The 12,383-nt window shown below is 53.2% G+C and overlaps 1 protein-coding gene across 11 annotated transcripts in view; it reads left to right on the forward strand.

Annotated features, from left to right (window-relative positions):
* DTNB (dystrobrevin beta) overlaps positions 1–12,383 on the forward strand; it is a 648,286-nt gene that overhangs the window by 620,721 nt on the left and 15,182 nt on the right. For all 11 annotated transcript variants that reach the window (XM_068406925.1, XM_068407087.1, XM_068407167.1 and 8 more), the window contains one exon: positions 9,282–9,441. In XM_068406925.1, coding sequence (XP_068263026.1) covers positions 9,282–9,441 — 160 coding nt within the window. The remainder of the gene's footprint in view (positions 1–9,281; positions 9,442–12,383) is intronic.

Here is a 12,383-nt window from a genome sequence, read left to right on the forward strand (position 1 = left end):
ACTTCTGGGCTCCAGCTCTCCAAGAAGATGCGGCGAGTCCCAAGGAGGTCGGTGAGGTAGGTCGTCCTGGCTGAGCCGCTGGCTCACCTGCAGGGCTGCAGGACCACAGCTGTTTGCCTGGGGAGGAGAGGACTGAGAGCAGGTTTTGAAGGGTTCAGACACAGAAAAGGTGACTGCAGAGAGGGGGGAAGAGCTGCTGTCCTTGTCCCGTGGGGCTGGGCCATGCCGTGGGCTCCGCTCACTGAAAATTTCATTTAGGAGTTTCATTTAGACTTCAGGAAAATCTAAATGAAGAGAGTTTTAAGAGCATGTCAGATAAACAACGGTCAGGAGGGGATTATGAAGAGCGGATCCAGCTGTGGTGCAGCAGGGTGGATGAGGTGTTCTCTCACAGCTACATTTTCCTACGATTCTGTCCATTTCTGTTCTCTTCTCTCGGGTAACGAGTGACAGGACGAGAGAAATGGCCTCAAGTTGTGCCAGGGGAGGTTTAGATTGGAGATCAGGGGCAATTTCTTCATGGAAAGGGTTGTCAAGCGCTGGCACAGGCTGCCCAGGGCAGTGGTGGAGTCCCCATCCCTGGGGGGACTTAAAAGCCGTGTAGATGTGGTGCTGAGGGACATGGGTTAGTGGTGGCCTTGGCAGTGCTGGGGTAACGGTTGGACTCCATGAGCTTAAAAGTCCTTTCCAACCAAACGATTCTGTTATTCTGTGACATTGAACTGTGCATGAAAACTGAAAAAAAAATGGGGAAAGCGATGCCAGCACATGGTCAGGGTGGAGGAGGAGGTGCACAGCACGTGGCTGTGGCAGGAAAGTCGGGCAGGACTTGGGCAGTGCGTTGCTCTGAAGACCCAACCCAAAGACGTGCCCTTTGGTGGTGCATTTTTTGACAGTCGTCTTTCCATAGAATCATAGAATCATAGACTGTGAGGGGTTGGAAGGGACCTCTGGAGATCATCGAGTCCAACCCCCTGCCAGAGCAGGACCAATCTAGGGCAGGTTACACAGGAACGCATCCAGATGGGGCTTGAAAGTCTCCAGAGAAGGAGACTACTAATTCAAACGCCTTACAAAGGATATTATTTCGCTGTAATTATCCTCGTCAATAAAGCTCATAATCTTCTCAAAGAAGGAAATCAAGTGCTATTTGGCAAGGCCTGTGTTCAGCAAAACCGACTCGTCCAACATCCACTATGTTTCTGTCATTTATTCCTTGTCGTTAAAAACTTCTGGGTTCGTTGGTTGAATGGTCGCTGGCCGAGGATTGCTCCCTGCCCAACCTGCCTCCATCATATTCTGTGTAGTAAAATATTTGTACTCTCGAGGACTCATAAATTTCCCCAATATTTCAAGATGTTTCTAAACAAAATTAACCCCAGCGCAAGGAGCATCTCGGCTCGTCGTTTTCAGGCTCCTCGGTGCTGTTTATTGGGTTGGCTCAGCCCCAAAACGAGCAGAGGAATGCAAGGGCACTGTGGCTTTCGGGGGGTGTGTATGCACGAAGTTTTAAACACAGATGATGTAGGCTACATGGATGACCTGTATATCCGGGGAAAGAGTAACTTCATTTCCTACTTGACAGTTTTTTGGTGAAATATGCAGAAAGTATGTTTTCTCTTCCCTGCTTCCCCACAGAGAAGCTTGTCCTAATGTCCGTGTCCTACAAAACCCTCTGGTTGGGGTGATGTATGAGCTGGTGTGTTCAGCCTGGAGAAGAGGAGGCAAAAGGGAAATCCAGCTGTAATCTCCTGTCTCCTATTGGGTTCGCCAGGGGAGGTTCAGTTTAGACATTAGGAAGCATTTCTTCTCAGCAAGGGTCATTAGCCATTGGAAGGGGCTGCCCAGGGAGGTGGTGGAGTCCCCATCTCTGGAGGGGTTTAAGAAAAGCCTGGACATGGCACTTAGTGCCCTGGTCTAGTTGCCATGGTGGTGTCAGGGCAATGGTTGGACTCGATGAGCCCAGAGGGCTCTTCCAACCTCACTGATTCTGTGATTCTGTGACCGAGGGGAAAGCAGAGCCAGAGCCTTCCCAGAGGTGCATGGAGAAAGCAAGAGGCAACGATCACACATTGGCCGGGGGGGTTCTGGCTGGATTTGGGAAAGAAATTCCCATGAGAGTGGTTAAACTCTGGAGCAGGCTGCCCAGAGGGGTGGTGGGATCTCCCTTTTGGGGGTTTTTCAACAATGAGCTGAAGAAGACCCCGAGCAACACTTTGAAGATGTCTTTGCTCAGAAGAGGAGGTTGGTCTGGACACCCTCTGAGGCTCCTTCTAACATGAATTTTTCAATGCTTTTTCCATCCCGTTCTCCTTTAAAACTCTCCCCTGTCATGGTGGGTTTTGACAGCAGGTCACCAGGAGGTGGGGGACCTCTGGTTAAACTGCTGGGATGAGGGAGGTGATGGTGCAACAGCATTTTGGGTACCTGCTACGAGCTATTATGGTCTTTGCTTCCTGTACCACCACTGAAGTGGTTTTGTTGCAGAGGCCAGAGCTCTGCCTCTGTTCTTCAGGAAATATTCAGGGTTTTTTTAGGTTAAACCTCAGCACTCTTGTATACAAGACTTGATAAGCTGGGGCCAATAAATTGAAGTCAGCTCCCAAACATTTCAGGAGCTGGGTCAGAGGTTTCCTTCGTTGTTTTTTCTAAATTGAAATCCATCTTCTGTGTCATCCTTGGTGGGGTTTCCAGGAAGAACATGTACCGAGCCAGTAATTCCCAGGATTTTCTAAGGCTGCAACTCCAGCAGAGTCAGAGAGGAGTTTACAAACCCATTCAAACGTGCCTCTGCTCTGTTTACAAAGGGCACCCTGGAGTTTCCCAGCCTGTAGCTCCACGGCGGTGGCCCTGGAGGAGCAGAGCCGTGCACGGCTCCTTGGCAGAACGGTCTCGTTGCCAGGCAAAGCTGCAGAAGCACTTGCGTGTGCCGGGGAACAGAGGTGCTGAGACAAAGCCCCAGCGCAGCTTCAGCAGCTTCAGAATCCACAGGGACAGCCTCAGCTCCGGTATTTGTTGGACCTTGCGTCATTCCTTCCATCGCTCCCTTTGCCTTCGGCCGTTGGAGAAGGCAGGTTGCGAGAGTGATTTATGGACGCCCCCGCAGCGACGCCGTCTCGTTCAGCCTTGGAGCCGTCCCCAAGCGTGCCCGTTAACGGCCACGTGCTGCCTCCGGGCTGCCATAGAATCCTAGAATGTGAGGGGCTGGAAGGGACCTCTGGAGATCATCAAGTCCAACCCCCTGCCAGAGCAGGACCAATCTAGGGCAGGTCACACAGGAACGCATCCAGACGGGGCTTGGAAGTCTCCAGAGAAGGAGACTCCACAACCTCTCTGGGAAGCCTGTTCCAGGGCTCTGTAACCCTTAAAGAAGTTCTTCCTCATGGTGAGGCTGAACTTCCTGGGCTCCAGCTTGCATCCATTGCCCCTTGTCCTGTCGCAGGGCACAAGTGACAAGAGGTTGCCCCTTTCCTCTTGACACCCAGCCCTCATCTATTCATACACATTAATCAGATCCCCTCTCAGTCTTCTCTTCTCCACACTCAAAAGCCCCAGGGCTCTCAACCTTTCCTCCCAAGGCAGGTGCTCCAGTCCCTTCATCATCCTCGTAGCCCTCTGTTGGACTCTCTCCAGTAGATCTCTGTCCCTCTTGAACTGGGGAGCCCAGAACTGAAGGCAATACTCCAGGTGAGGTCTCACCAGGGTAGAGGGGGAGGAGGACCTCCCTCAACCTGCTGGACACACTCTTCTTAATGCACCCCAGGACACCATTGGCCTTCTTGGCCACAAGGGCACATTGCTGTCCCGTGGATAACTTGTTGTCCACCAGGACTCCAAGGTCCTTCTCCACGGAGCTGCTCTCTAGCAGATCACCTCCTCACCTGTCCTGGTGCATTTTATTCCTCCTTCCCAGGTGCAGGACTCTGCACTTATTCTTGTTGAACCTCATTAGGTTCCTCTTTGCCCAGCTCTCCACTCTGTCCAAATCATGCTGCATGTCCCAGGTCACGTCCCACCTCCGCAGAGGCACAGCTGCCCCCACCGTGCGCTCGCAGGGCTCTGTGCTGCTCCCTCCATGACCACCCCAGGTGTCTCTCTTGCTTTCTCAGTAGATACCACGCTTTCTAGGACACGGCTGGTTTCATGCTGCGCAGCGTGAGCCCAGCTGTTGGTGAGGCTCGTTGTCACCGTCGTGTCCTTGGCTTTGACTCGTGTCCTCCAGCGTCCTCCTTTGGGTCAACCTCCGAGTTCCTTGGGGCTGCAGGTGCCATTGGGGTCCCACGGGCAACACGCTGCCTGAGCCGTGGGCTGAGGGGTGGTACCAGTGGTGGTAACGGTGAGGAAACGCCAGCTCATACATTCTCATTTCTGCTTTCTGTACATAACTACACCACAGTTAGAGGTCGTAGAGCGTTTTTCCACGTGCATCATTTTTCCACAGCACTCATCATCTAGTGCAGAGGGAAATGTATGTAAAGTACAAGAAGAGACAGATCAATGAGGTTGGCAGAGCCCTCTGGGACCATCGAGTCCAACCATTGCCCTGACACCACCATGGCAACTAGACCATGGCACTAAGTGCCATGTCCAGTCTTTTCTTAAACCCCTCCAGAGATGGTGACTCCACCACCTCCCTGGGCAGCCCCTTCCAATGGCTAATGACCCTTGCTGAGAAGAAATGCATCATTACACGTTTGCTTCGGGCTCATTCTTTCTTTCTTTCCTTCCCAAAGCTTCTGTCTGTTGCATCCATGATGCCAGTGCTACGGCTGGGTTTTAGGCTCTGCAGGGGTGGTTGCTACCTCATGCTTTGGGTGCCTGCTTTCTGTACGGTCCTCTCCACTCATGAAAAATACAACCACCTGATGGGGGCTGTGCCCTCGGATCTCCCAAGGAATCATCCCCAAGGAGGTCGGATTCTTTCTTTCTTCCTAGAGCCAAGAACGTGGAGGGCCCTGTCCCAGCCCCACGCAGGACATGTGCAGGGTAGCTCAGACCACGGCATTTCCCACCTGGCTGCACAAGAGGGTTTCGTGTCGGTGTTGGTCAGGAGCTGCTTTTTCATTCATCTTCAAAGAATCCCAGCCTGGTTGGGGTGGGAAGGCACCTCTGGAGATCACCCAGCCCAACCCCTGCCCAAGCAGGGTCACCCACAGCACATTGCACAGGGTCACATCGAGGCGGGTTTGAATATCTCCAGAGAAGGAGACTCCCCCCTCCCTGGGCAGCCTGTGCCAGGGCTCTGGCACCCTCACACCAAAGAAGTTCCTCCTCATATTCAGATGGAACTTCCCATGTTTCAGTTTGTGCCTGTTGCCCCTTGTCCTGTCGCTGGGCACCACTAAGAAGAGTCTGGCCCCGTCCCCTTGACACCCCCCTGAGGTATCTGTGAGCATTGATAAGATCCCCCCTCAGTCTGCTCTTCTCCAGCTGAACAGCCCCAGCTCCCTCAGCCTCTCCTCGCAGCAGAGATGCTCCAGCCCTCTGACCATCTCCGTACCCCTCTGCTGGACTCTCTCCAGTAGCTCCTGGTCTTTCTGAACTGGAGGGCCCAGAACTAGATCTTCTAGCTCAGGAGTGAGAGGTCCATCTCCTTGGCCCTGAAGTCCAGCCCAGGGCGACCCATGAGTTTTTCTCGTGCTTTTGCTTTTCCACTTCTCTCCCCCATCGCACTGGTGGGGAGCACACGGGCGGCTGGTGGGTGCTTGGGTGCTGGCTGGGCCCCACCAGTGCCCGTGGGGTCCCTGTGCTGCTCTGGGAGCACCAGCAGCCTGGGAACCGCAGCCCCGCAGCCCCGAGCAGCCGCCACGTTCCCAGCAGGCAGCGTTTGTCACGAAGGTGATTTTCAAGTCTTTGCTCAACTGAAAACTTTCAGATCCTCCTGCAGCTGCTGGGTGCTGTGGGGCGCATCGCTCGGGGCCGCGGAGCGTGGCAGTGTGAGCGTGCACGGGGACAGGGGCAGCGGGGGATGCAGCTCTGCTCCGGTTGTGGGCCCCGCACTTCAAGAAAGATGTTGAGGTGTTGGAGTGAGTCCAGAGGAGGGCGACCAAGCTGGTGAAGGGTCTGGAGGGTCTGACCTGCGAGGGATGGCTGAAGGAGCTGGGGGTGTTTAGCCTGGAGAAGAGGAGGCTCAGAGGTGACCTTAGTGCAGACTACAACTACCTGAAGGGAGGTTGTAGCGCAGTGGGAGTCGGCCTCTTCTCCCAGGCAACCAGCACTAGGACAAGAGGACACAGCCTCAAGCTTGGCCAGGGGAGGTTCAGGTTGGACATTAGGAAGCATTTCTTCTCAGCAAGGGTCATTAGCCATTGGAAGGGGCTGCCCAGGGAGGTGGTGGAGTCCCCATCTCTGGAGGGGTTGAAGAAAAGCCTGGCCATGGCACTTAGTGCCCTGGTCTAGTTGCCATGGTGGTGTCAGGGCAATGGTTGGACTCGATGATCCCAGAGGGCTCTGCCAACCTCATTGATTCTGTGAGTCTGTGCTCCCTGCCGAGGCACAGCATCTACGTGTGCTCACGAGCGGTTCTCAAAATCACCACGGTTCCAGGAACCGCGTCACCGCGCAGCTGAGGGACGTTCCCAGCCGCTCCGCGCCCGTGGCTGCACTATGCAAATCGCCACGGCCCATCTGCGTGCCCAGAGGTTAAAAAAATTTAAAACAAAAAAAAAATCAAGTGCTTCAGCACTTACTCTAAGAACATAAATGCAGGCAGCGTGTCTTGAAGGCAAAGGATGGTGAAAACAAGATTTCCCTCTCCCCAGGGCTGTCGACTGTGTGCGTGGAGGGCACCTTGGTGGGATGGGTCACATTTGCAGGGTAGAAGCTGTCCCCTCGCAGCTTGGGCAGGTGGGTTTCACAGAACCACAGAATCAATGAGGTTGGCAGAGCCCTCTGGGCTCATCGAGTCCAACCATTGCCCTGACACCACCATGGCAACTAGACCAGGGCACTAAGTGCCATGTCCAGGCTTTTCTTAAACCCCTCCAGAGATGGTGACTCCACCACCTCCCTGGGCAGCCCCTTCCAATGGCTAATGACCCTTGCTGAGAAGAAATGCTTCCTAATGGCCAACCTGACCCTCCCCTGGCCAAGCTTGAGGCTGTGTCCTCTTGTCCTAGCGCTGGTTGCCTGGGAGAAGAGGCCGACTCCCACCCGCTCCAACCTCCCTTCAGGTAGTTGTAGACTGCACTAAGGTCACCTCTGAGCCTCCTCTTCTCCACGAAGTGAAGTTCCATGTGCATTTACTAATGATTTTACCTTGGAAAGGTGTCAAGTCCCCCCTGCAGCCCTCTCCCCCACAGACACCCACGTCACCAGAACATCTTACTCACTTCTTTAAACCCCCCTATTATTAATACAGTTTCAAAATGACAATTTTACACGACCAGGTTAATAAGAACATCAGCTTTGGGCTGGCAGGGAGACGGGGATTAGCCGGAGCCGCAGCCGTCCCCACGCGGTCCTGAGCAGGAGCCCGTTCCAGGTGCTCCGGTGGGAAGCAGGACCTCGCAGCAGGGCAGCACCCGATGTAAAACGTCCTGAGGACTGGCTGCAGGGTGCTGGTGGTGCCACCGCCACGCGGGACGCTGGCCGTGTCACCCTGCAGCATCGCCGGGTTGCCCCGGTAACTGACGCACGTCAAAGGGAGCGAACGATGAAGAGGCTTAAAAAAAAAAAGACGGTGAAGCAGGAGCACAAACAGAGCGGGTGTTTGCTCGGAGGGGCTGGGTGGTTTGAGTGCCCTCGGTGTGTAATTATTTACAAGCAGCTTTCCTTTAATCAGCAGCAGCGTGGGGAGCGTGCTTAAATATAAACACAGTCACAGCTCGTAACCCCTCGCTGGCAAAGCCGGACAACTGGTCACTAATAACTCTGCAGCTGAGCAAGAGGGGCCAGAGGTTGTTGACAGACACGAGTGGCTGCAGAGAACAACCAGGTTATGGACAATAAAGTGGTGCTGGGCACGTTCAAAGGGCTCGTAAATAAGGGCTGATGCTCCAGGGAAAGGGGACGCCTTCGCCTCGCGGGCGGTGAGGATGGGCGCTGGGGTCGGGGGGCCTGGCCGGGCTGCACAGACCCTCTGCCATGGTCGGCTGGAGGAGAGACATGGGGACCTGAGCTCTCTGCGAGTGTCACAGAATCACAGACTCAATGAGGTTGGCAGAGCCCTCTGGGATCATCGAGTCCAACCATTGCCCTGACACCACCATGGCAACTAGACCATGGCACTAAGTGCCATGGCCAGGCTTTTCTTAAACCCCTCCAGAGATGGTGACTCCACCACCGCCCTGGGCAGCCCCTTCCAATGGCTAATGACCCTTGCTCAGAAGAAATGCTTCCTAATGTCCAACCTGACCCTCCCCTGGCCAAGCTTGAGGCTGTGTCCTCTTGTCCTATCGCTGGTTGCCTGGGAGAAGAGGCCGACTCCCACTGTGCTACAACCTCCCTTCAGGTAGTTGTAGACTGCACTAAGGTCACCTCTGAGCCTCCTCTTCTCCAGGCTAAACACCCCCAGCTCCCTCAGCCGTTCCTCGGAGGTCAGACCCTCCAGACCCTTCCCCAGCTTGATCACCCTCCTCTCGACTCGCTCCAACACCTCAACATCTTTCTTGAAGTGTCCTTGAACACCCAGCGAGGTGCATCACTTGATTGGAGATCAGGAAGAGTTTCTTCCCCGAAAGGGTTGTCAAGCACTGGCACAGGCTGCCCAGGGCAGTGGTGGAGTCCCCATCCCTGGGGGGATTTAAAAGCCGTGTAGATGTGGTGCTGAGGGACATGGGTTAGTGGTGGCCTTGGCAGTGCTGGGCTAACAGTTGGACTCAATGATCTTAAAGGTCCTTTCCCACCAAAACGATTCCATGATTCTGTGAGCAGATGCAAAGCGGATGGTGGGTCCTTCTGGAGCGCACGGCTGGGAAGGTCATTCTGGGCCTTCCTGGGGGTTTTTCCAACTTGACTTTTGGCCAGTGACATGGTGAGCACGTGGTACAGAGGCCGTGGGCCAGATCCTGCGCTGGAGGCAGCATAGCTGTGAGTACCACACGCAGCCCCACCTCAGGTGCTGCAGCCCGACGCGGGCTGTGCTGCGCCCAGCGTGCCACCACGGCGGGGTCCTCCCACAGCATCTACCACTCATGCATCACGTAGTACTCAAATTGAGAGTGTTTTGGTGAAACATCCTTCCTTATGCATTTTTTTTTTTTCAGAATTATTTTTGGACATTGACCCAAAAAAAAAAAATGTTGCAAATTTGGAACCTGTGTCTCGTGTCTCCCGTGCAGGCGCAAGCAGCAGGCTCGGCCCACTCCTCGCCCACCCATGGAGCCAGCGGCCCCATGCCCATGCCCGTCAGATCCACCTCCGCCGGCTCCACCCCAACTCACGTCCCACAGGACTCGCTCGCAGGCGTCGGGGGAGACGTGCAGGAAGCTTTCACCCAAGGTGAGTATCCCACAGAGCAGAACCACATCTGGTGTCAATCCTGCCATCGTCGTGTCAAAGGGGGAGGTTCAGAGTAGAGAGAAGGAAGTTTTTTACAAGGGTGGTGGGACACTGGCCCAGGCTGCCCAGAGAGGTGGGAGATGCCCCATCCCTGGGAACATTCAAGGTCAGGTTGGACGGGGCTCTGAGCAACCTGATGGAGTTGAAGATGTCCCTGCCCATGGCAGGGGGTTGGACTTCCCACCCAAACACTCTGTGATTCGATGAGGTTCAGGTTGGCCATTAGGAAGCATTTCTTCTCAGCAAGGGTCATTAGCCATTGGAAGGGGCTGCCCAGGGAGGTGGTGGAGTCACCATCTCTGGAGGGGTTTAAGAAAAGACTGGACATGGCCCTTAGTGCCCTGGTCTAGTTGACAGGGTGGTGTCAGGGCAACGGTTGGACTCGATGATCTCAGAGGGCTCTTCCAACCTGGTTGATTCTGTGATTCTATGTATAACAGAAGCGTAACTCACCAGTATTGAGACAATAATTATCAGCCCCTTCCCTGTGCTCTAGACCAAATAGTTCTGGGGCACGTTTTTAATCTTTAATTATTTCTGTGACGATGGTCTTCCCTCTGGGGAAGGGATCTTCCATCCCACAAGGTTACACCTGCAAGTAATTTAACAGTTAGACGTTAAAAACTGGTCGTATGTACAAATGTGGTGGTTGAACTGTGCTGTGATTTGCAAAAGGAAAAAGCAGTTTAATGACCAAAAGCAGGAAAACAAGTAGCCCTCTTAGCCAGAGTACTGAGCTAACAGCTGCTCACCTCTCTGCTGGTTACGAGGCAGAAAGGACGCTGAAATTTTGCGGCGCAGCTCGAGGCTGTTCCTAACGGAGCGGTTGGCTGGCGTGCGCATCTGCAGAACGGCTCGGCGTGCTCTGCTGGAGACACGGGCATGCAGCAGCCCTGTGGGGAGGAGGAGAAAAAATGCTGAACATGGGAAAGGAGGAGAGGAGAGGCAGAGGTGAGACCATAACAAAAAAGCAGGAGAGAAGAAGAAGGGAAGAGAAGAAGAAGAAGGGAAGAGAAGAAGAAGAAGGGAAGAGAAGAAGAAGAAGGGAAGAGAAGAAGAAGAAGGGAAGAGAAGAAGAAGAAGGGAAGAGAAGAAGAAGAAGGGAAGAGAAGAAGAAGAAGGGAAGAGAAGGGACCATAACAAAGAATCATAGAATGGTTTGGGTTGGAAAGGACCTTAAAGCCCATCCAGTTCCAACCCCCTGCCATGGCCAGGGACACCTTCCACCAGACCAGGTTGCTCCAAGCTCCATCCAACCTGCCCTTGAACACTGCCAGGGAGGGGGCAGCCACAGCTTCTCGAAGAAGCAGCAGAAGGGCAGATAGGACAATGAACTTTTTCTTGCTCCAACCATCGGAGCTCCTTCTTTTGCACTTTTTCTACGCGTTACTCCCTTCTGCGTTTGAAAAAAATATCATTTTCTGGCCTAAACTTCTTGCTGCCCACTGCTCTGTAAGTAGACATCAGGTAGTAGATGTAAGTAGACATGGATTATCGGGTAGTTTCAGCTGTATTCCTCTCCGTCCACCTTGTCCTCCAGGTCTTTGGTGAAGTTGGTGGGGTTGAATCAAACGGGTAAGCTGTCCATTTGTGACTAATACAGCTCATCGTGCTTTGTAGAAAATCAGGGCAGCAGTTGACACACGTATTTTTATTCCCCAGCTTCTGTAGGTAGTGTGAGTTTATACTTAGCTGCTGTTGCTTTTTATTTTAAAAGTTTTACAGTCACGCGTTTCAGAAAAGCCAAACTTTTCCATGTCAAAGCCATTGTCAGCTCAAGAAGGGCTCCAAAACTTGAAGACCACCGGATGAAATGGAAGCTTGTTCAGCTCAGCGCAGACCACTGCCTCTTCCTCAAACGCTGAAGAGCCTTGACTGGCGATGCTGGAAGGTGGCAAGCAAAGACATGACCGTCAGTCTGATGTCAAGAAACTTGGCAAATATTTTTTTAACCTTCAGGGACCATCTCACTGCAAAGCAGGGGGAAATGAGTTGTTCTTCAGTCCTACCTACCTCAGCTCTGGCCATGGTGAAGGAAGCCATGCCCTGTAGGAATGGGTGCCCGTGGTCTGTATTTCTCAGGAGCCGTGTCACTTGGGTTTTACGTGCTCTTTTCTTCTCTTTTGCCTATATTGGTCCAGAACTCTTCATCTTTAGTACTCCAGAAGCACCCCAGGTGTAGAGCTGTGAGAAAAACAGCAGCGGAACCTGGTGTCCCTGGGTACCTCTGACAGACACGGAGGTTGTTTTGAACATGATCCACGTTTCTGGAGATGGACATCCACTCCTCTTTTATATTCTTATTGACAATAAAAGAGAGAAGGACAAAAAATCCACCTCTCCCTCATGCACTGGCAAGGACTTCACCTGTTTGTGGGCAGAGACAACCGGCAGGCAGCAACTCTTCATCTCCACCTCTTGGTACTCCATGAGAAATCCCACTGGGCATTGGACACCTTAGGGCCTGTAGTCCCCAGGTGCTGCAGCCTCTCTGGTGGATTGGTCCTTTGCAGTAAACAAGAGCCCTCGCCTTGTTCCCGAGGCCAGGTTGTTTATTTCTTTAAAAGATGACAAATTGTATCACATGGAGTCACGAAACTGGAGGTGGTGTTTTCTCATTCTGGGTAGGGAAGATCATGAATATTCGTGTCAAATACCTTTGTCAGATGGACGGTTTCCTTTTCAAAACAAAGAAAACATGAAAATAAACTTTCCAGAACTGAGGGTATATTCCAAAACCAAACAGATTTTCACAGAATCACACAATGAGGTTGGCAGAGCCCTCTGGGCTCATCGAGTCCAACCATTGCCCTGACACCACCCTGTCAACTAGACCAGGGCACTAAGTGCCATGGCCAGGCTTTTCTTCAACCCCTCCAGAG

The sequence above is a fragment of the Nyctibius grandis genome, chromosome 1, assembly GCF_013368605.1.
Source record: "Nyctibius grandis isolate bNycGra1 chromosome 1, bNycGra1.pri, whole genome shotgun sequence".
Taxonomy (NCBI): domain Eukaryota; kingdom Metazoa; phylum Chordata; class Aves; order Nyctibiiformes; family Nyctibiidae; genus Nyctibius; species Nyctibius grandis.